This window comes from Manis javanica, chromosome 13 (assembly GCF_040802235.1).
Source record: "Manis javanica isolate MJ-LG chromosome 13, MJ_LKY, whole genome shotgun sequence".
NCBI classification, from domain to species: Eukaryota; Metazoa; Chordata; class Mammalia; order Pholidota; family Manidae; genus Manis; species Manis javanica.
Genome location: NC_133168.1, coordinates 16,261,894 through 16,286,527, shown reverse-complemented (window position 1 = coordinate 16,286,527; position 24,634 = coordinate 16,261,894). Strand labels below are relative to the sequence as shown.

Below are 24,634 nucleotides of genomic sequence, written 5' to 3'. Positions count from 1 at the left end.
TTGACTTCCTGCTTTGGGAAAACAGTCCCTCGCTTTTTTATTATTTTTATTTTTTTATTAAGGTATGATTGATATACACTCTTATGAAGGTTTCACATGAAAAAACAATGTGGTTACTACATTGACCCATATTATCAAGTCCCCACCCACACCCCAATGCAGTCAGTGTTCATCAGTGCAGCAAGATGCCATATATCCACTATGTGCCTTCTCTGTGCTGCACTGTACGCCCCGTGATCTCACACACCATGGGTACTAAATATAATGCCCCTCAATCCCCTTCTCCCTCCTGCCCCACCTGCCCTCCCACACACCTCCCCTTTGGTAACCACTAGTTCATTCTTGGAGTCTCTGAGTCTGCTGCCATTTTTTTCCTTCAGTTTTGCTTCATTTTATACTCCACAAATGAGGGAAATCATTTGGTATTTGTCTTTCTCCGCCTGGCTTATTTCACTGAGCATAATGTCCTCCAGCTCCATCCATGTTGTTGCAAATGGTAGAATTTGTTTCTTTCTTATGGCTGAATAGTATTCCATTGTATATATGTGCCACATCTTCTTTATCCATTCATCTACTGAGGGACACTTAGGTTGCTTCTATATTTTGGCTATTATAAAAAGTGCTGCAATAAACATAGGGGTGCATATGTCTTTTTGAATCTGTATTCTTTGCATATATTCCAAGGAGTGGGATTCCAGAGTCAAATGGTATTTCTATTTTTAGTTTTTTGAGGAACCTCCATGTTGCTTTCCACAATGGTTGAACTAGCTTACATTCCCACCAGTAGTGTAGGAGGGTTCCTCTTTCTCCACATCCTCACCAGCATTTGTTGTTCTTAGTCTTTTCAATGCTGGCCATTCTTACTGGTATGAAATGATATCTCATTGTGGTTTTAATCTGCATTTCCCTGATGATTAGTGATGTGAAGCCTCTTTTCATGTGTCTGTTGAACAGCCCCTCACTTTTGTCTTCAGTCACTGGGCGCAGAACACCAATGGTAGGTAATGACAGTCAGCCTGAGTGATCATGGTGTTATCATGAGAACTGTTCCCCTCTGGCCACTTCTTAGCCTTCCATCCTCCTTCCTGGTGTGTATAAGTAGGTGCTGACTTTTTACAATAGCCAAGATATGGAAGCAACCTAAGTGTCCATCAATAGATGAATGGATAAAGAAGAAGTGGTACATATACACCATGGAATAAATATTATTCAGCCATAAGAAGAAAAATCCTACCACTTACAACAACATGGGTGAAGCTAGAGGGTATTATGCTCAGTGAAATACACCAGGTGGAGAAAGGCAAGTACCAAATGATTTCCCTCATTGTGGGGTATAACAATGAAGCAAAACTGAAGCAACAAAATGGCAGCAGACTCACAGACTCCAAGAATGAACTATTGGTTACTAAAGAGGAGGGGTGTGGGAGGGCGGGTGGGGAGGGAGGGAGAAGAGGATTGAGGGGTATTATGTTTAGTACACATGATGTGGGGCATCACGCGGAGAACAGTGTAGCACAGAGAAGGCACATAGTGAATCTGTGGCATCTTACTACACTGATGGACAGTGACTGCATTGGGGTATGGGTGGGCACTTGATAATATGGGTAAATGTAGTAACCACATTGCTTTTTCATGTGAAACCTTCATAAGAGTGTATATCGATCATACCTTAACAAAAATAAGTAGTTGCTGAGAGAGAGGGAGAAAAGAGAGGGGGAAATTAATTCTTGGAGAGCTAAATTCATTCAGTACATTCAGTTAAATTCAATTCATAAAATAAATTTGCTGAAAACATACTTTATATCATTTGTCTTATAAGTGCTGGTCATGTAAATGGAAAAAATGCTGTCTTTGCCATCAAAAGGCTGAGTCTAGGTGGGAAGGTTAGAACAGGTAAAACCTAAGTGTGACCAAGTGTAAGGTGCCATGTTAGAGGAGGTGGGTGGGCAAAGGAGGGGGTGTTCATTCTTTATCAGTGGGTCAGGAAAAGCTTCATAGTTGAAGTTACTTTTGAGATGAATCTTGAAAGATGTAAGTTTGCCCAGACTTGGGAGGACTGGGGTACAGGGAAGAAGGCCTTCCCAGGAGAGGGAGCAGCACAAAGACAGAGGTGTGACACAGTAGGGCTGTGTGGCAAGCCATGTGTGGCTGGAGCACAGGGTAGGAGAGCTGCAGAGGGGGAAGGCTGTAGGGGCATGGAAGCCTTGTGGGTGGGAAGTGGAGAATCCATGGAGCATGTGCAGTGGACGAGTGACTGCATCAGAGTGGTACTTCAGAAAGCTCTTTCTGTCCCAGTGTGGAAAACGGATCAGAGGAGGGTCATCTATAACCTTGGCCTGCCGTTGTCTCACGGAGGAAGGAGGGTGTGCTCCATTGTTTTAATAGCTCTGGCATTTAAAAGCCATATAAAAATATTTGGTGATATATTTCACAAGGACTATATCAATATTATATTGATTTTATTTCTGTGCTCTGAAAAGCTAGTGTGGAATAAACATTTCCTGTATATTTTTCTCAATTCTGGAAAAAAAGAATGAACACTTGCTTTGTCCACTGCCCCTAATGGCTTTTTTTCCATTAAAAAGAAGATTCCACCAACTTTTGTGGGACAGCTTCCCAGTGGAGCTCACATGCTTGCTTTTCTCCTTTCTTTCATTCTTTGTGTTACTAAAGCTTGAATCCCTCTACCCCAGTTTTATATCTCCTATGAGTTTAGAGATATGCTGTTACTGCACTGAAGTCATACCTTGAGTAGGAATCATCCTATCTAGATTTTTTCCCCTAAAATGCTTCTCTCAAACCAAACATTTTTTGTCAGTGACCAGCCATCCACCCAAAGACTGTGTTTAGGATTAACGTATGGGAGCTTGGAACCCTGTGCCAAACTCCAGCAGAGCTGTCAACCCTGCTACAAATTAGAGTCATCTGGGAGTTTTGAAAAAATCTTCATGTCCAGGACCCATGAAACCAGAATCTCTGGGGGTCGGATATCCGCTTGGAGATCACCGTGTGCAGCCCAGGCTGAGAACCACTATTTTAGAGTAACTTTGCAGTGGCAACTGCCTCTTACCTACATTTGTGAAGTCAGCAAGGCAGTTCATCATTTCCACTTTCTTGTACCTCCTTCCCTGTGAGAGGAGCCTTTGGCAGAGAACTGGGGAGAGGCAGCAGTGTTTGGTTGAAGCAGATTTTCTTAATCCTTCAGATGAAGAAAAGAATTCGGGAGAGGCCAGCCATGCTCAGGAGCCTGGAAGAAAGATGCACGTGATAGGCTCTCCTCCTTTTTTAATCTTCCTTTTCCTTGTATGTTTTTTTTAAATGTTTCTAGGAATTACAAATAAAACCTTTGACTACAGAGCTTTCCTACATAAGATCATTTTTCCTCAAGCCTCTTACAGAGTTGACAGGCCACTTCACTCTCCAAATGGTGAGAACACTCAGGGATTGAGGTACAGCTATCAACTCCAGAGCACCGTGGCTGACACCTCATGCTTCCTGCAAACAGACGGATCTTTCATTAGAAATGGGTGCAGCAAACAGAGGATTTTGATCATCCACTCTCAAAATACAGACTGTAAACTGATTTTTACACTGTATAAGGTCCCAGATGGCAGAATTTTTAGGCCTTAATCAGAGGCATTCTGGATGCAACAATTGACATTTCAGAGGGAAATGACTTCTGATACGACCACAGTTGCTTTGCCACTTATGATGTGTCCCCTTACAGAGAACTGTCTTGCAAAAGAATTTCATTCTGATTTAGAGGGTCAGAAAAGTCACCTGGAAGACCCATGATTTTATACTCTAAGACCTTTCTTTTGCCATCACCTGCAATTTCTTCAAGTCCAGACTTGCTGGCTACTAAATACATTTCTATCAAGGTTGGTTCTTTGAGGTCAGACTTAACCAGGCGCAGAGAGCAGACTTTCAGTCTGGCCAAATGAGCTTGTGGGGGAAGGCTGGTTGAGTTTTAGGAACCTGTGCTACCCTATGTAATGAAGAACTTTTCTCACTGCTGAATGCCCCCACTTGTCAGAGAGGCTGTGAAATAGTAGTTCTTCTGCCCAATTTCACATTAAATCACCAGGGAATCTTTGAAAAATACTCCAGTAAGAATCTCTGCAGGTGGTGGCTGGACACCAGTATTTTTTATTTTTTATTTATTTTTATTTTTATTATGGTATCATTGATATATACTCTTACGAAGGTTTCACATGAAAAACAGTGTGGATACTACATTCACCCATACTATAAAGTCCCCCCCAATACGCCACTGAAGTCACTGTCCATTAGTGTACTAAGATGCCACAGAGTCACTTCTTGTCTTCTCTGTGCTACACAGTCTTCCCCATGACCCCCATCCCACACCATGTGTACCAATCATAATACACCTCAATCCCATCCTCCCTCCCTCCCCACCCTGCTCCCCCACCCATCCCTTTGGTAACTGCTAGTCCCTTCTTGGGTTCTGTGAGTCTGCTGCTGTTTTGTTCCTTCAGTTTTGCTTTGTTGTTTTACTCCACAAATGAGGGAAATTATTTGGTACTTGTCTATCACTGCCTGGCTTATTTCACTGAACATAATAATACCGTCTAGCTCCATCCATGTTGTTGCAAATGGTAGGATTTGTTTTCTTCTATGACTGAATAGTATTCCATTGTGTATATGTACCACATCATCTTTATCCATTCATCTACTGAAGTACACTTAGGTTGCTTCCATATCTTGGCTATTGTAAATAGTGCTGCAATAACATAGGGGTGCATATGTCTTTTTGAATATGAGACCCTGCTTTCTCTGAGTAAATTCTTAGGAGTGAAATTCCTGGGTCAAATGGTATTTCTATTTTTAGTTTTATGAGGAACCTCCATATTGATTTCATCAGTGGTTGAATTAATTTATGCTCCACCCAGCAGTGTAGGAGGGTTCCCCTTTCTCCACATCCTAACCAGCATTTGTTTTTCCTAGTCTTTTCAATGTTGGCCATCCTAACTGGTGTGAGGTACTATCGCATTGTGGTTTTAATTTGCATTTCCCTGATAACTAGCGATGTGGAGCATCTTTTCATGTGCTTGTTGGCCATCTCAATTTCTTCTTTGGAGAAGTGTCTGTTCATATCCTCTGCCCATTTTTTAATCAGGTTATTTGCTTTTTGTTTGTTGAAGTGCGTGAATTCTTTATATATTTTGAATGTTAACTCCTTGTTGGATATGTCGTTTACAAATATATTCTCCCATACCGTAGGATGCCTTTTTGTTCTACTGATGGTGTCCTTTACTGTATAGCTTTTTAGTTTGATGTAGTCCATTTGTTCATTTTTGCTTTTGTTACCCTTGCTCAAGATTTGTTCAGGAAAAAGTTGCTCATGTTTATATTCAAGAGATTTTTGCTTATTTTTTCTTCTAAGAGTTTTATGGTTTCATGACATATTCAGGTCTTTGATCCATTTCGAGTTTACTTTTGTGTATGGACTTAGACAATAATCCAGTTTCATTCTCTTATATATAGTTGTCCAGTTTTGCCAACACCCGTTGTTGAAGAAGCTGTCATTTCCCCATTGTATATCCATGGCTCCTTTATCATATATTAATTGATCATACATGCTTGGGTTTATATCTGGGCTCTCTATTCTGTTCCATTGATCTATGGGTCTGTTCTTGTGCCAGTACCAAATTGTCTTGATTACTGTGGTTTCATAGTAGAGCTTGAAGTCAGGGAGTATAATTCCCCCTGCTTTATTCTTCCTTCTCAGGATCGCTTTGGCTATTCAGGGTCTTTTGTGGTTCCATATGAATTTTAGAACTATTTGCTCTAGTTCTTTGAAGAATGCTGTTGGTATTTTGATAGGGATTGCATTGAATCTGTAGACTGCTTTAGGCAGGATGGCCATTTTGGCAATATTAATTCTTCCTATCCATGAGCATGAGATGTGTTTCCATTTATTGGTATCTTTAATTTTTCTCATGAGTTTCTTGTAGTTTTCAGGGTAAAGGTCTTTCACTTCCTTTGTTAGGTTTATTCCTAGGGATTTTATTCTTTTTGAGGCAATTGTGAGTGGAATTGTTTTCCTGATTTCTCTTTATGTTAGTTCATTGTTAGTATATAGGAATGCAACAGATTTCTGTGTATTAATTGTGTATCCTGCAACTTTGCTGAATGCAGTTATTAGTTCTAGTAGTTTTGGTGTGGATTCTTTGGGTTTTTTATGTACAATATCATATCATCTGCAAACAATGACAGTTTATCTTCTCCCTTACCTATCTGGATGCCCTTTATTTCTTTGTGTTGTCTAATTGCCATGGCTAGGACCTCCAGTACTATGTTGAATAAAAGTGGGGAGAGTGGGCATCCTTGTCTTGTTCCTGATCTTAGGTGAAAAGCTTTCAGCTTCTCACTGTGAAGTATAATGTTGACTCTGGTTTTGTCATATATGGCCTTTATTATGTTGAAGTACTTGCCCTCTATACCCATTTTGTTGAGAGTTTTTATCATGAATGGATGTTGAATTTTGTCGAATGCTTTTTCAGCATCTGTGGAGATGATCATGTGGTTTTTGTCCTTCTTTTTGCTGATGTGTTGGATGATGTTGACGGATTTTCTTATATTGTACCATCCTTGCATCCCTGGAATAAGTCTTATTTGATCATGATGGATTTTTAAATGTATTTTTTAATTTAATTTGTTAATATTTTCTTGAATATTTTTACATCTATGTTCATCAGGGATACTAGTCTGTAATTTTTTTTGTGTGTGGTGTCTTTAGTTTTGGTATGAAAGTGATGCTGGCCTCATATAATGAGTTTGGAAGTATTCCCACCTCTTCCACTTTTTGGAAAACCTTAAGGAGGATGGGTATTAGGTCTTCTCTAAATGTTTGATAAAATTCAGTGGTGAAGCCATCTGGTCCAGGAGTTTTGTTCTTAGGTAGTTTTTTTTATTACTAATTCAATTTCTTTGCTGGTAATTGGTCTGTTCAGATTTTCTCCTTCTTTCTGGGTCAGCCTTGGAAGGTTGTATTTTTCTAGACAATTGTCCATTTCTTTTAGGTTATCCATTTGTTAGCATACAATTTTTCACAGTATTCTCTAGTAGTTCTTTGTATTCTGTGGTGTCTGTAGTGATTTTTCCTTTCTCATTTCTAATTCTGTTTATGTATGTAGACTCTCTTTTTTTCTTGATAGGTCTGGGTAGGAGTTTATTTTGTTTATTTTCTGAAGAAACAGCTCCTGCTTTCATTGATTCTTTCTATTGGTTTATTCTTCTTGATTTTATTTATTTCTGCTCTAATCTTTATTATGTTTCTCCTTCTACTGATTTTGGGCCTCATTTGTTCTTCTTTTTCTAGTTTCATTAACTGTGAGTTTAGAGTGTTCATATGAGATTGTTGTTCTTTCCTGAGGTAGGCCTGTATTGCAATATACTTCCCTCTTAGATGGCCTTCCCTGCATCCCACAGATTTTGCAGTGTTGAGTTACTATTGTCATTTGTTTCCATATATATAGCTTGATCTCTGTTTTTATTTGGTTAATGATCCTTTGGTTATTTAGGAGCATGTTGTTAAGCCTCCATGTGTTGTGGACTTTTTTGTTTTCTTTGCATAATTTATTTCTATTTTCATACCTTTGTGGTCTGAGAAGCTGGTTGGTACAATTTCAATCCTTCTAAATTTATTGAGGCTCTTTTTGTGGCCTAGTATATGATCTATTCTTGAAAATGTTCCATGTGCACTTGAGAAGAATGTGTATCCTGCTGCTTTTGGGTGGAGTGTTCATCTGTTAGGTTCAGCTGTTCTAATGTGTTGTTCAGTGCCTCTGTGTCCTTTCTTATTTTTTGTCTGGTTGATCTGTCCTTTGGAGTGAGTGGTGTGTTGAAGTCTCCTACAATGAATGTATTGCATTGTAGTTTCCCCTTTAATTCTGTTAGTATTTGTTTCATATATGTTGGTGCTTCTGTGTTGGGTGCACTGATATTTATAATAGTTATATCCTCTTGTTGGACTGTCCCCTTTATCATTATGTAATGTCCTTGTCTCTTATTACTTTCTTTGTTTTGAAGTCTATTTTGTCTGATACAAGTACTGAAACTCCTGCTTTTTTCTTCCTGTTATTTGTATGAAATATCTTTTCCTATCCCTTCACTTTTTGTCTGTGTCTGTCTTTGTGTTTCAAGTGAGTCTCTTGTAGGCAGCATACAGATGGGTCTTTTTTTTTTTTTATCCATTCTGTAACTCTATGTGTTTTGATTGGTACATTCAGTCCATTTATATTTAGGATGATCGTCAATAGATATGTACTCATTTCCATTTCAGGCTTTAGATTCGTGGTTACCAAAGGTTTAAGGTTAGCCTCTTTACTATCTAACAATCTAACTTAACTCCCCTTTTATGCTAATTCAAAGACAATCTAAAGGTTCTTTTTTTCTTTCTTGTCCTCTTCTTCCTCCTTCACTGTTTTTATATTAGGTGTCATATTCTGTTCTTTCTGTATCCCTTAACTGACTTTGGGGGTAGTTGATTTAATTTTGCATTTGCTTAGTAATTAATTTGTCTACTTCCTTTACTGTGGTTTTATTTTCTCTGGTGACAGCTATTTAGCTTTAGGAGCATTTCCATCTATAGCAGCCCCTCCAAATTCACTGTGGAGATGGTTTGTGGGAAGTAAATTCCCTCAGCTTTTGCTTATCTGGAAATTGTTTAATCCCTCCTTCAAATTTAAATGATGATCTTGCCAGATAACAGTATACTTGGTTTGAGGCCCTTCTGTTTTATTGCATTAAATACATCATGCCACTCCCTTCCAGCCTGTGAGGTTTCTGCTGAGAAGTTTGGTGATAGCCTGATGGGTTTTCCTTTGTATGTGATCTTTTTTCTCTCTCTGGCTGCTATTAATACTCTCTCCTTGTTCTTGATCTTTGCCATTTAAATTATTATATGTCTTAGTATTTTCTTACTAGGGTACCTTGTGTTGGGAGATATGTCTTTGTTTTCCTGTTCTCTATTTCTTTTTCATTTACTGTCTCCTCTACCTCATCTAAACTGCTTTTAAATCCCTCTGTTCTGTGTTCCATTTCAGATACTGTATTTTTCAGTTTCTATCTCTTTAAGTCCTCCCTGAGATCTTGAATATTTTTCTGTAGCTCCAGGAGCATGTTTATGATTTTTATTTTGAAATCCTTAAGAAGATTGGTGATTTCAGTTTCACTGAGCCCTCTTTTGGGTGTTTGAGGGTTTCTGGTTTGTACAAAGTTCTTCTGCTGTTTCGTATTTCTAATGATTACTATGGACTAATATCTTCATGTAGGAAGTCTCCTCTAGTGCCCAGAAGCTCTTCTATTGGGAACTGCTCAGCACCTGGAGTGATGGCAGGGGTCACAGGCACACAGCACTGGCACCTGTCAGGAGGAAAAAGTTCTTTCCTGTTTCCCTGCTGCAGTGCCTGCCTCCATGGCCAGATCCAGGGGGCTGAGTGTGCAGGGTGGAATGGCCTATGTATTTCAAATCTTGGATGCTCAGTGTGTATCACAGTGTTGACTGGATAAATGTACAGTTGTCTGTTAAACAATATGCATTTGCATTGCACAGGTCTACTTTTTTCAAAATTTTTTCAGTAAATACTGCCTAGTACTGCAAATGCATTTTCTCTTCCTTATGATTTTCTTAATAACATTTTCTTTCTCTAGCTTACTTTAAGAATACAGTATATAAAACATGTAACATACAAAATATGTTAGTGGACTATATTTTTGGTAAAGTTTCCTGTCATCGGTAGGCTAGTAGTTAAGTTTTTGAGGAGTCAAAAGTTCAGTGTGGACTTTCAACTGCACAGAGGGTATGGTTAGCCCCTCCGTTGTTCAAGGGTCAACTGTATGTTTTTGAATAGATGCCAAAGAATATAATACCCATTGCCTCCAATTCTCCAGTCTTTATTCTTTATTCACTGTAATTCTGTCACGTCTTCTCAGGAAGCTTATTATGACTCTCTCAGGGGCCTGTATGGCACCATTCCACACCCCATTTTTTGTAATTTAAATTTCCTTCACCCTCGAAAGCCTTTAATGGGTTGTCAACTGTACAGCACCAATAGAAATTAAGAAAAATAGTTAAAAGGACCCTTTATAAAATGTAATGCTTGCAGTAAATGCTGGCATGCCTCTGAAGTTTTCCATCCATTGCTTTAGGACGAGGGTCTCTGCTTCAGGACTGCACTTGTCTTCAAGGGGAAAGAATTGAAGCTGGCCATGGAGAGCCAATGATGCCTCTTTCTGGTTGACTAAGCAGCCCAGTGGCCGGTGTATGCTGGGAACTGCAGCAGCCAGAGTTGGGGGAAGGGACAGAGGTATTATGCTTTTGAGTCAAATGAAAGGAAACATACTTCATAATGGGATATGGGATGCATGGCTTTCTCCACCTCTCTTGGCCTGATCATCTGCCACCAGAAAGTATCGTGTTCATTTATACAAGGATAGCAGGCCTGAGAACCCTCAGTGTGCCCTAGAAATATGTGTGAATCACCCCTAAGGTGCACATTCAAAGTAGGAAGGAAAGCGGCTGCTGTCCATTCAGTGCTGCTGTGTGAATGCTTCCTGTCTGAAAGTGGGACACAACAGCTTTATCCTGTATCAAACCCCAACTATCATGGCTGCCACAAGCTTACATTTCAGAGTTAAGGTGCAAATAACCATCAGTTCTACATGACCAGGTTTTCCTACAAGACTGTGACCTACCTGCTTTTCCCAGAGTGGGTTGAATAACTTCATGTCTTCGGGAAAAGTACTAAATTTTACCTCACCCCTAACTTATGACTGTAATGTTTTCCGAGCAGTATGTATTTGCTGATTCCTGTTTTATGTTTCCTGAAAGTCCTCGACTCAGTATGGTGCCCATGGAGACTCTCCTGAGGTTGCAAAATTCAGGAACTTTTAATTTCAGTTCTCCTATCTGGCAGATGGGGTGAGGCCACGCACTTCTTGAAGAGCAGATCTCAACACTGCTCTCCAGACATCGAGCGAATTCGTTATTTACAGCCTTACTGACAGCTCTGCCAGACGGCTCCTGAGTCCATGAGTACAGTCGCCCGGCCAGCCCACTATTCAATACCTTCTTTTCTCTTCACATCAAAAACCAAGACTCCGACAATCAAAGATACTTCTCCGGTTTGACTGTATTTACTTCCTAACCACAATTCTACTAAACTTCCTGTCCTGAAGGTCGTTGTATCTTGGTGTTGGCTTAATACCCTATTTCCTCTGTTTCCTTTTATTTAGCTTTTTGTTTTAAATGAGATCTATTATTTTGAGATAATTGTAGATTCACATGCCTTTGTAAGAAACAATACCTTCCCCAGCTTCCCCCAGCGGTGCCATTTTACACAGCTATGGCACAGTATGAAAACAGGGAAACTGGCGTTAATGCCTTTTACTTCCTCTCATAGTGCTGGGAATCCTGTAAATTCAGAGTTGAAGAATCACATTAACATTATCACATTTTTTAGATTTCTAATAAGATTAATGATGTAGCAAGTAAGGGTCCAAACTAAAGGAAGAGACAGGGCTTCCTGTCTCTTTAAAAAATCTTTTAAATCTTAAAAAAAATCTTAAAAAAAAAGACTTACTAAGGCCTCAGGCTCTGTGATCTGCAACACAAAGAAAATCAGTTTACAGTGCATAATGATATGTCTTTATTTCATCAACAGAAATGGTGTCTAGACAAAATTCAGTTAACACTAGCAATTCAACTGAGGGAAAATTCTTTTGCACAATAGTGTATTTACAATGAGTAAATGAAGTTTTAATTCATTAGTTCAATGCTTTTTTCCCCAAAAAGGTAAAAATTCTTAGTTACAGAGAATAAGCATCAACAGCCATTTCATTTTTACAATAAAAAACCACAACAAAAACCACAATCACTTAGAAAGAAAAGGACAGGCCTAAGAACTAGTACAATAAAATGATGCATTGAATTAAGTTACATTAATCGCATAGAATCTGTGTAAAAAGTATGTAGAAAAACACCTGATGTAACCTGTTACAGTCGTTGACCAGTTATGAGAGGTACAGAGGGTTATACAGGTAGATATGTGTGAAAACTGTCCGTATTGTTCGACCTGGGGAGGAAGAGAAGAGGAGCTGCAGCCCCTTGCATACACTGAGAAGACCCTGTTTTGAATATGGCCTCTGGAGTTTGTAAGGCATATATTAGAGGTGCACTTGCCCCAGACTGCTTCTGGAACAAATTCTCACAGGCCCTTTGGGCCTCACAGGCCAAGGTGGTGCTTGCCTCGAAAGGCTCACCGTCTGACCAGCACCGAAGCTCCCAAATGCATTCGCGATCTTCCTGCTCACTCACTACAAGTGGCGGGTCTTTTACATCAGAGTGTGAATGGGCATCCCGGCATGCACATGTGCAAAATGCACCGTTAGGACTCAAGTGGAGGTCGCCACTCTGCCTCCAGACACGTTTTGGTAGAGGACTTAGCATCAACCTGTAGGACTCTTTGTCCAAGTCCTTTCACTCTTTTTCCTTATATACATGTCCAATCATCCCCACGGGAGCGTTTGGCACTGAATTTGAGTCTACCTGAAATGAGTGGTCTCGGTGCACTTCTGCTTCTAAGGAGGGCCACTGTTTTTATCTGAGGTCAATAAACTGGAATGAAAATGAAAGTCAGAGTCGTTCATCCATTGCTTGATAATGAAATGCACATACCACGTCACACCGTTAAATCAAAGCTACGGAAGTGGGCCTCTGCAACCAAGTAGGTATGCTTCACAAACGGTAGCATCATTTTCAAATTACAATTAAAATGCAGATATTCATTTGATATAAATATTATCTCCCAGGGTGGAGTGTAGGAAAATACTATACACTTAACTTTTCTTTGCAAGAAATGTTTTTTGCACCGTCGGTTGAATAATTTATCCTCCATCTGCCACAGTAGGTCTTTTCTATGTACAAATACTATTTGCACACACTATTTGTATACAAACATATTCTATTCTACAGCATCAATCTCTGATGCTTGGGTCGTGAGATGGCTCAGGCAGTATTAGAAACATACAGCTTGAACACACAAATGCCTCCATGCACACGCACTTCTGCAAGAATTCTGACTCCACACAGCGTATTACACTGAGCACTGAGTCGCCAGAACCTGAACCTACAACAAAATCCTCAGTTTGGGGAAGAAACACGATACAGTGAACAGCTTTATTCTTAAAAAAAAAAAATTATGTTCCTTAGTCTATTTACAGTGATTTGAGGACAGAGCTTGATTCTCACTCCTTCTAGATCTGCGACTCCTCCCAAACTGTAAGCAATAGTGGAGCCCTTTGAGGCCATTTATTAGGCAGCTCCTAGATTAAACAGAGTATGAAGTATAGAACTAGATAGCCACACAGGGATTTGAAAAAGCTTTGCAGGCTTTTACCGATTTTGAGAGAAGGATGCTACTCCACACTCTGTAGAGCAGCTCGTAGGGGCTGGACTTGGTGGTTTCTTAAAAGATTTGTACTTTCCACACATTTGTTCATTTCTTCTTTTTTTAACAGCAATCAGAAAGTATTAAAAGAGAAAGTATAGGTTTAGCCCTCTTGACGACAGCATTGAACTTCACCTTGTGCCCACTGACTGAGCAGTTGTCTTGTGCAAGTTCTGTCGCTGGTCCCTGCCCTCCTTTTGAAGGACAAGGGGCAGCTGGCATACTAGTCACTAGCTTTTTTTTACTTCCTTGGGAAAGCAATACAAGGATTAAATCCAAAACCATAGTGCATCTTAAGAGCAGCATACTTTCAGAAAAAGTTAATAAATTACTTGTACGATACACGAAGTAACATTTATACTGCAGCGTCACCCCTGGGGCCCGAGTCACTGGGAGGGAACCCACAAGAGGAGTAGCAGGACAGCCTCGTAACTTCTCCAGCTCTTTCATTTTGCTTTGTTTTTGCAACTGTTTTGTTCCAGAATCAGTACGTCATGAAGCTCCATTTTATACAAGGCACCCCCCAGATAACGCAGAGAAACAAACATGTACACAGCCCAGCACTCACCTGCCTCGAGCTTGACCAACCTGAATGAAGTGAGGCTGCCTGGCGACACACGCAGGACGAAGGCAGCACCAAGGGGAGGACTAGACTCAGGCGGGTCTGCACCAGCCACCAGGCCCGTTCCACTGTCCCCGCCCTGGCAGGCCATTGCGCCCGCAGCCACTCTGAGACCCAACTCGCTGTCTCAGGCACCCCCCTAAACGGTCCACAGCTACAGGGCCCTGCAATTTTGGGAGCAAGGGCCCTTAAAAAGAAAGTTAAATATCACCATGCTGTGCAAACACTATTCCTTGCACGAACTTGCTTCTCTTTTTCATAGAAATCACAGGCTTCGCTTCCCTAAGGGATCCTAGGAGGCTGGTTTTTAAAACTCCGCTTGAGGCAACGTGGATTCTGGTCCCCGGCTAGTCCTCCCTTGGAATCACCCCAGAAATGATTTTGACAAACACGTGGTTCAGAGGGTAAAAGACGAGATGGGGCATATAAACAGCCGCACAGAGCCAGCTGCTGTTCACGGTGGGATAGTGAACAAAATCATAACAGCTTGTTAAAAATCTCTAAGAAATCCAAAGATGGTTTCTTGAGCAGTTTTTTTAACCAGTTCCCACAGCAAGCGCTTGGCTGGGTAAGAGAAAGAAAAAAAAAAAGCGAGGCGGCAGGGGTTGGTAGGAGGAGGTGAGCTGAGTTAGGGTGGAGAGAAATAGAGAGACCCCCACCCCCCATCCATAGAAGGCTGGTGGTACCCAGGTGTGTGCCGGCCCAACAGCTGATGGCGGGGAAACTGGCGGGACGTGGTCAAGACTGCAAATTGCATGTGAGTTGTTACTGGGTAACATGCCAATGAGCTGGTTTGGACCTGGTTATGATACGAGCAGAAAACATTTCTTTTTGAACAGAGGAGGTGGTCACTTAGAAAAGGCAACAAAGAGCGTTAAAAAAAATACTGCTGGCGGCCTCCTCCACTGTAACGCATACCTGTGATGTAGCGCACGATTCACATTGAGTTTAAATTCGAGCTGTCACCAGTTCTCCACAAAGGCAAACCTCATGGTGAAGCACAGAACTGTTCTACTGGGCCAAGAAATTCCAACAACTGTATTGAAAAGAGTAGCTCCAGCATAAAGCTTTATCAAAATCTATCTCATACAAGCACACACACACACACACACACACACACACACAGAAAACAAAAACCCAGAGGCAGGTTTTAAAAGTGGAACTACTTTAAAAGAATCGCCTTTTCTTTTTTCTACTGCTTGAACCAACACATTCCTGGCATTCAGACATATTTCCACACTTAGCACTAATATTTGTACAGAAAAAAGTTAGTAATATTAAAACATGTTACTATGATTTCACTTTTTGCCTACATCATATACTAATTTCTCCTTTCACATGCAGCTTTAATATTGTCCAAACAATGGCACAAATAAAGAAACAAAGTCAACCATCTAGTCCCCTGGGCCCACGGGCCCATCCCTCCACCCCGTCCCCCCATCAAACCTTCTGGACTCTTCCCTCAGCCAGGCGGGAGGCCCCCTGGAGGAAGGGAGTGGATTCCTCCTCCTCGGGGCTGGCTGTGCGGTCTCGGGCACATCTTCCTGTAAACGTGGCCGGGGTGGGGTGGGGGTGGGGGGCAGCACAACCCCAGGGCCAAGGGAAGCTGCTCTCTGTGGGTTGCAAGCCAGCCGGTTTTGCAGCAAGAAAATTATCATCAGGTTAGGGTAGGTGTATGTGTGGTGGGTGTGTAGGGCAAGGGGGCTCCTGGACGTGTAACGTCCAAAGCCTCTGGAATGAAATCTGCCTTTAGACGAAAGACTGGTGGAAAAACCTCAGAATTCAACTCAAAGCATTTGGGGAGAGATGGAAGAAAGAAGTGCTTTTGCCTGCACCACTGACGGAGCTCAGGCTCACCTCTGCCCTGCGCTCTCCTACTTTGGGCAAGCTGCACTAACCCTGGACGGCCACTCACAGGCAGGACCCCCAGGGCTGTGACTCAGATCCCTGCAGGTGAGATGTCCTGGGAAGCCAGTCCTGGGCGGGCAAGCAGGGTGGCTGATCACTCAAGTCATTCAAAGGAGCAGGTCCTACCTTTCTACACTTCCGAGAGTGAGCAGACGCCTATGAGGTGTTGAAATGAATGGGACTTACTCCCAGGGTTAAAAAAAGTTCCAACTTGATTTCTAGGAGCCAATGCCTGCTGAACTCTGGTATAAAAATCATAGATTCCTGCTGCTTTTGATGCACTTTAGAGTAAGATGTCCAAACTCTCTCCGCACGCAGGAATTTGAACATCCAGCATCAACTGTGAACTCGATCTGCATTTAAAGTTTGCTGAGGGAAAGGTGGGGAGGAGAGGAAATATAAAAATATCCAAGCAGATTATTGTCTACACATCCTAGGATGAATTCCTTATTTGGCAAGATTGTTTTTCCTACATGATTATCACCTGAGTGCTTTTTAATTAGCTAAAATGTCTTACTTTTTAACTAAGAGCAAAGAATATACAGTATACTTGAGTTATACTGAAGTTACAACTTCATTTAAGAAAATAGGGTTGACCCAAAACTCAGTGCAAGTGGCAAAATGGACAGTGACTGTACAGAATCTGCTAGAAACAACCGGCTCACAGTACTCGAGTGACACCATGTGGTGGCGCCCAAACCGAATTGAAAAAAAAAAAAGTCTGAAAGAAAACCTCAAAGAAAGCTTCCAACATCGAATTTTGTCCATAAATAAGTACAAATCAATGAACTGCGAAGCAAGAAAAACGACCGTGTTTATAGTTACCAAACGCGTTCTAGCATCAGAGGCAAAAGAAGAGGAATGTTGGAACCTGTTGATAAGTGAGAAATGAAGTTTCCAGTTTTAGGATGAGCAACTTGAGGCATGCAGGACTTTTGCATACGGATATATATATATATGTATTTTATATATATATTATATATAATATGTACAGTCTAGCTATAAAACTTTGATGTGTTATAGAAGCTGTCTTCAATGAAAAAAATTGAACATTCAGAAGAAATTCCTGAGATAGGGTTTGTGACATGGGCCACTGAGAAAAAAAATCCGTGGTTGGGTCCTAGAGGTGTGACAGTCTATCCCTGTTACGACTGAAATGAACCCACAGACAGACAGTGTCCGCCACTGCTGTCTTTCCTTGCCTAAGCAAGGGGTAGCACCAATGTGAAGGTAACTATGTATCACTCCTTCTGGCACAGAGGAGGGAACGCTTAGAAACAGTATTGCTGCTAAGAAAGCTGTAGTGTGCACCAAATTCCTTCTCGGTTCTTCCAGACAACAGAGGAACAGCGCCACAGGCTGACCGACGAACAGCCGGGTGGGAGAGGTGTCAGAACTGGGAGGCAGGCCAGGCCACTAGGTATAATCTTTCCGGGGCTGTTCGTCCGTTGTACACTTATCAGTCATTTCCTGGCAGAAGTCTACGGTCACCGTTTGGCTCCTGGGTTCAAGAGGAGGGCCTCTCTCTGAGAAGGTTCCCAGGTCAGGGCCTTCCAGCCTCCTCGCAGAGGTGCAGTTCTCTGAGGTGCTGCTGGGCGCCCAGGGCAGCCCTGGGGGAGCCGTGCCCTGCTCCAAGCAGCAGGGCATGTTCTCCCCCACTGCGCACTGGGAGGTGGCGAGGTTTTGCTCGACGCCCAGGGGCGCAGGGGTAATACTGGAGGCTGTGGGGAGCCCCGCGGGTCTGAGGACAGGGCAGTACCGATGCAGGGCCTGGATCTGCTCGGGGCTCTGGATGTCTCGGCAGACCTCCTGCGAAAGGCAGGAGAAGTTGTCCAACAGTTCTCCCATGCACGCTTTCAGCTGATTCCGCTCTGACAACAGCTTCTCTTTCTCACACACCTGGACAACAGAGGAAGAAGAGAAGGTGTGAGCAACCTGCCGTGGAGGCCCTAGGCCTTGTGGCTGGGAGTTCTCCAACTTCCCTTTTTGTATCCTATATTACTGCAGGATGAATGACCAGATCAGGATCTAGAAACCTGAAAAAACATGTATTCAGGGTGCCTGGACACACTTCTGCCAAGTCTCCCACCTGAGCAGCCCTCCTGACATGCCACTGACCTTGACAACTTCCCTGAGGCGGCTCTGAGGCCAGGCCAGGTGACCCCCAAAATGACCACCAACCAGAAAACTGCAGGGACCCATGAGTCCAGTCTTCTGGAATCTGGGGTTTGCAGATCATCTACTGGAAAACTCTCAGTCTCCAACCCTGCTGTTGAACATGTCTCCCAAAAGGAAGAGGGTGCCATTTCTGAAGGTCAGAAATAATCGACCAGTTCCAACTATATGACATTCTGGAAAAAGGCAAACCTATGGGGAGAGGAAAACAGTTGGTGGTTGTGAGGGCTGATGGGGGCGGGGAAGAGAGGGATGGCACGGGGAAGCACAGAGGACTCTCGGGCCATGAAACTACTCCGTGATCACGGCAGTTGTCCAAACCCACAGAATGTACAACACCAAGAATGAGCCCTAATAGAAATTATGAACTTCGGGTAATGCATCTATGTAGGTTCATCAGCTGTAACAAATGCAAACCCCTGTGGGGGTTGCTGACAGTGGGGCAGACCGTGAGTGTGTAAGGGTTGGTGCCATATGGGAACTCCGTATTTTCCATTCCATGGTGCTGTGAACCTAAAACTTCTCTAAAAAGGAAAGATTATTATACGAAATGAAAATCACAAAAAAATTGACCATTGGTGGTTTCATATGGTTCAATCTGACACCAGCAGGCTCCCCGGCCTTTGCGGCAGACAGACTGAACACAGCCGGTCCTCTTGAGGACAGCTGGGTACAGGGCAGGGAGTCCCAGGCATAGGTTCTCCATGCATACAGGCAGGGCAGAGGCGGGGGCTGAGCCCTAGCATACTCGTGCAAGGTGCAGGCTGTTTTTTCTTAAAGAAAATCCCCCATAAGCTCTTGTGTTGCTAAAATTCATCAATTTGTCAGAGAGATTAATTTAGTCAACAGAGGGGAGGCTGATTAAGGTTTAACCATAACCATGTGTGTGAGGAGACAGCAGGCAGCTCCCTAGGACGCACACAAGGACATGGATGGAGAAAGCGGATGTCCACTGTGTATCAACAATCCCTCAACAATACATGATCATGGATGAAGAACCCGGAGAACAGAGGCCGCCTGAAACGTGCCCTCACCAACCCTTCCCAAAGGTGGGCAGGAAGGGTGGGAGGAGGAGGCGAGAGAAGAGCAAATAGCCGGCACCGGGGTCTCGTGCATGGGAGCCGTGCATGCCGGAACAGGAACACAGTCTGGCAGGCAGCGTGGCCATTTGTGTCGGAGAGAGAGATTTACACGGGGAAAGGGCACCTGCTAAAATATTTATAAATCTATCAAGAAAACATGTTTTAAAAATGAAACATAAACAGATGTACAAGTGCAACTTGAGAAAAATACATTATGCAAGTCTGCAAAAGCTGAGTGGCACGCCGGAGACCGCGTGGGAGTGGGGAGCGGGTGTGTGCGTGCTGGGGACCAGCCTGTGCCCGCCTGCCTGTGCCATCTCTGCCACTGGGTGTGCATAGGAAGCCAAACATATTCGGCAGATCTCTTTGGAAAGAAAGTCTTCCACGCGTGGGTACGCAAATTGAACCTCCTTCCCAGTAACCTGGCAGTCTGCAAAGTGGGAGGCCACACTGCCCAGCCCCAGGAGGCGCATTCATCTCAATTCTGTCATACCGTCTTGGCTAAGGCACAGACCCCTCCATGCCTACTGATCTGCAGAATGTTCCGGGCAACTTTCTAGGGGGAAGAAAATCACACGCTGTGTGTGGCAGTGTTCTGGGTCTCTGCAGGAGAGGCACTATAAATCAAGGCCTTCCTTACAAGCACGGAGCTCTACGTCACACTGACGAGCACAGGGCACCCCCATTCAGCAGTGCTATGCAGCATTATCCAACAGGTTTTCAAAGAGGTGGAGGGAGAAGTAGGAGGTGCCCTCCCTCCTGGCTCTTCAACTGAACAATATTAGCAAAGTGCTTTCCATTTCTTCCTGGTGTGTGGCTTGGACTTTACTATTTGTTCAGGATTCCACTATTACAAGGAGAAGAATGCTAATTACAAAAATCAGGCATTTCTCAAATCTGGGTAATCAGAGTTATCCGACTGCCTGAGGAGTAACACAGGGCCAGAATTACCAGGGACGCTGCCTAAGGTCCTGATGACCCACTGCCGGGGCTGCCTGGCTCGGCTCCCTACGGAAGCCCTGCAGGCTTTCAGAAGACACACACTCCCCAGGGGCAACGACGTGCTTCTCTGTGGGGCTCAAATGAGAACGTGGTGTTGTTAAAAAAAACAGTAAAGAAAAATTTGAAAAAGAAAGAATTCATAATTTCATAACCCAGTCACAATTTCAATAGACTTCAGGTAACAGACATTTCCCGAGAGGCTTCAGTGGGGTCTGTGCTGGGGGTGCAGAGATGAGGATCCTTGAGTTCAGGGCCGGTGGCGGGGGAAACACGCACAGGCAGGAAATGCGAGACTAATGTGACGAGCATGAAGCCGGAGGTCAGATGAGGGCTCCAGGGGCAGGTGCCCAGCCTCGCTGGGGACTCAAGAAAGGGGCTTCCTGGAGAGGAACGTGAATGGTAAGGAAAAAACACTCGAGGAATGTCTGAGGCAGAGGAGAAACAGCAGAGGCACGGCACAGAGTAGTATCAACAGCAGGAGACGGCGGGGAGGTGCAGATAGCTGGATTATCGGGGGCCACGTTTTTGGAAGGGAGTGGCAGCCGCAGACTGACGACAGAGAGCACGGGGTGTCTGCTAAGGAGCCTGGGGCTTTACTGTGCAGGTGATGAGAGCACTGAAGCTGGGAGGTTTTCCCTGCTTGGAGGGTGTTAAATAAATTATTCAAATGAAAAAGGACCCTGAGGTCTAGGGCTATGTAACAGGTAGCAGTTACTCATGCCTTTCAAACATCATCCCGAGGGCGGCTACCAGAGGTGAGGGATGCCGCGTGGTGGGAGGACCCAGATGTAAGATCAGAACCGCATCGCGCGGCCTCCCTCTTCTTCAGCCCAGCACAGGCACAGTACCCGCGATGACTTCCCAGCGGAAAGACTGTGCTCGGTGGGGCTCTACTGGTTGCCTTCCAAGCTATACTCAGCAGCCAGGGGCCACCTGGATTTACTTCTCATAGCTTAACTTTTGCTGTCAAGGCGAAGGGGGTGCAGAGCTCCAAGGCAGGAGGGGCTTGGCAGATGGCAGCTTCTTCCCAGAGATAAAATACTTCCAGGCACAGGGAGGAGGTGGCAGCCACTTAGAAGCGAAACTGCGAAACCAAAGACCCCAGGGCTCCGAAGGGCTTCAGGAGATCCTGTGGCTGAGCGAGTGTCTCACAGTGGGCAGACCTCCCACCCCTGGCCCTACACTCCTCTGCGGGAGGCAGGAGAAAGCAGCAGTAAGAACACAAGATTTGGAATCAGATACCTGGGTTTGCATTCAAGCTCTGTCCCAGAGCGGGGAGTTACCCAACCTCTCTGCTCCAGTTCCCACCTCTGTAAAAGGAGATAGAATAGCACCTAACTCACAGGTTGATGTGAGGATTAAGTGTGAACATCGACAAATATTATTTCGAACAATACTTGGTCCAGATATGCATGCAGTAAATGTTAGCTGCAAGTTGAGTGGAAAATAAAAAAGAACTACCTCATGACATATGGCTGAAGGATATACAATACTGACAGGATCACACACCTGCACAGACACATACACTGCAGACAAAAAGGTATTATTTTTGTGGAGGAACTTGTTTAAAAATTAAACTGCAAGCTCCCTGTTTGGTGACCCTCTTCTCCACTTCCCCAGCCTTCATGACTGCAGCTTTGCATCAGGCCTGGTCACTCCAGGCTGCTGACAAGCAGTGGACGGGGCAACTCACCAGTTTGCGGATTTCACATTCTAAATTCTGGATGCAGTCCAATTTCCTCTTGCGGCAGCGCTGGGCTGCAATGCGGTTCTTGCTGCGCCGTCGGACGTCATGAATGAACTCTAACTGCTCTGAGGTTAGCTTGTGCATCTTAACCATCATCTGGAAATCGTTCCTTGGAAGGTCTGTGATTTGATCTACAGGAAAGGGAAGTTTGACCTGAAACCAAGAGTAAGAGAATAGGATTATGGCAGCTGGATTTTTGCTTTAATTCTGGCAGGTGGAACATCAAAGAAAGTGGTGTAAAAACCTCTGTTTAAAGATGATCAATATGGAAACTACTGAACAAGAGCAGTGATTAATTCTTTCCTGTTTCAAATATAAATAAGATGTAGTATTCAGATAAACAGAATGTGAACACACACATGATAATGTGGTGATCATTGCTGAGAGTTTGGGAGCAAGCATCATGGGAAATATTGGGAAATGTATGCTTTTTCATTGCTACAGCACTTTTACAAGAAAGGCTCTGTGGTTGAAATCTACTTCCATTGAGGCTCAACTCAATAAAATGACAATTTACACACAGTATCATCTAAGGAATTACTAACACACTTGAGTGAAGATAGCACCGCATACCCTGAAGATGGTGGAAAGACGAAACCACCAGTATGATTCTTTGTTATAACAGCATAAGAGAGATATGGAGAGGCAAATTGGACAGGCTACCCCAGGGTGGGCCAGGAGTTAGGACTGGGCTTTAGTCCTTTCCACTGGACATGAGGTGCCGGCTAGTTATTTTATTTCCCTGAGCGTCAGTTTCCTCATCTGCATGTTGTTTAGCTACGCAGTGCTATACAAGCATTAGGCACTTTGGAAGATTATATTTTGCAAAAATACAATGGCTGTCCCATCTCACACGCTCTTTTACAACATCATGATGACCTTTCGTATCAAGAGGAGGGATGACTTTCCTGCCTCCTGACCAGCACAATGCAGTGGGAGTAACGGCATGTAACTTCTGAGGCTAGGTCATAAAAGGTGCTGCAACATTCCCTTAGGCTTCTTAGATTGCTCTCTGTGGAAGACACCAGCTGCCGTGCCTCAAGGACAGGCAAGCAGCCTTTAGAGAGACCCACGTGGAGGAGAACGGAGGCCTGTGGCCACCAGCCAGCATCACCCTGTCAGCACGGAGCAGGTAAACCTTCAGATGACAGAAGCCTCGGCCAACATTTCACTTTGACCTTCTGAGATATCCTGAGTCAGAAGTACTCAGATGGGCCACTCCTGAATCCCTGACCCACCGAAATGGTGAGAGGTGTTCAAGGATCCTTGCCTTAAGACATGAGGGTTTGGGGTGATATGTTATGCAGCAATAGGTGACTGACTCAGGTACTCTTATAAGCAAGATCCTTACTTTCAAACTCTTGACAAATCAAGGCAAACAAAATGAGCATTATCCCAAGAGAGGACACCCATCTCTTGAGGGATGGATCTATGTTCTTATACTCTTATTAAATGTCTGCTTACAACCCTGTGGCAGTTTGAAATGTTTCTTAAGCAAAGAACTGCTGCTCTCTAGGGCCTCCTCAACATCCGCAAGGCAGAGAACACAGGCCTGCACCTTCCAGCATTTGTTAAGACCCACTGCCCTCTCCAGGATGCCTCCTGATGAGGCAGGACTGCAGGGCAGGTCTGGGTCTGTTTCAGAAGCTTCTGAAAAAGGAAGGTTGCAGGTTGCTTGGCCAAGAGACAAAGCGTTTCCCAGCTCAGATTGCTTCATTCTTGCTCACGTGAGCATCTGCTTCAGGACCAGCAGATGGCACTACAAGCTGAAACTTCCTGCAAGCACCAGCCCAGCGCTGTCCAGTGCAAACAGGATCCGCATGGGTGATCTTACATTTTCTAGTAGCCGCATTAAAGAAAGAAGAAGGTGAAGTTAATTTTAATAGTATATACTCAACACAATAGATCAAAAACATTTTCCTTGTGTAATTAATCGAAAAATTGAGATGTTTCACTTTTTTTTTGGTACGAGCTTTTCAAATCTGAGGCATGTTTTACGTTTACGGCAGATCACAATGCAGGATGGATAAGCACATTTCTAGGACTCGATGGCCACATGAGGCCTGTGGCAACTCTACTGGATAGCATAGCTGTAGGTGATGGACTAAGTGGACTCTCGAGTGACCCTGAGTCCCCCAAAACAGATGGATGTTTACTTTGATCAAAACACTTCTGGGTGAAGAAGCCAGCTCCTTGTTAATATTCAGAAGCTGTAGTGTATGTCTGTGTTGTTCAGGGGGAGTGAGATGAAAATATTTTATCCTGAGCTCAGGCTTTTTCTTTGGTTGCATCAGATGCAGGCAGACATGAGTCCAGACCCCAGCATTTGTGGACGGTTAATCCCTATGCACAAAGGCAGTCCTACAAAACGACCCTTTGCCTTTTCTGTGGCTGCAGGCATTTGCTTTGTCAGGTGACTTCACCACTCTTGAGTCTGCTAGCTATGCTGTTTGCTGAAGGCTTCCGATGCGTGTGCTGATTCAACTTCCACACGGCGAACCCTGTCCCAGGACACCTGTAAAATTCTGACCCAAGAACGCCAGACTGCAGCGGCCCATGTGACACCACCTTCAGCTCAGCCCTGCTCTGCTTCCTAAAGAAGGGCAGACAGGGCAAGGGCTTT

At 43.7% G+C, this 24,634-nt stretch overlaps 1 protein-coding gene across 20 annotated transcripts in view; it reads right to left on the bottom strand.

Moving 5' to 3' along the window:
• Window positions 1-11,651: 11,651 nt before the first annotated feature.
• Window positions 11,652-24,634, bottom strand: part of BACH2 (BTB domain and CNC homolog 2) — a 307,650-nt gene continuing 294,667 nt past the window's right edge. For 18 of the 20 annotated variants that reach the window (XM_037014235.2, XM_073220961.1, XM_037014240.2 and 15 more), the window contains 2 exons: window positions 21,958-22,164; window positions 11,652-17,904 (listed from right to left, as the gene is read on the bottom strand). In XM_037014235.2, the coding sequence (XP_036870130.1) occupies window positions 17,422-17,904; window positions 21,958-22,164 (690 nt within the window). In that variant the 3' untranslated portion in view covers window positions 11,652-17,421. Of the gene's footprint in view, window positions 17,905-21,957; window positions 22,165-24,634 lie in introns of those variants that run through there. The other 2 variants (XM_037014257.2, XM_037014265.2) reach the window with 1 other exon arrangement.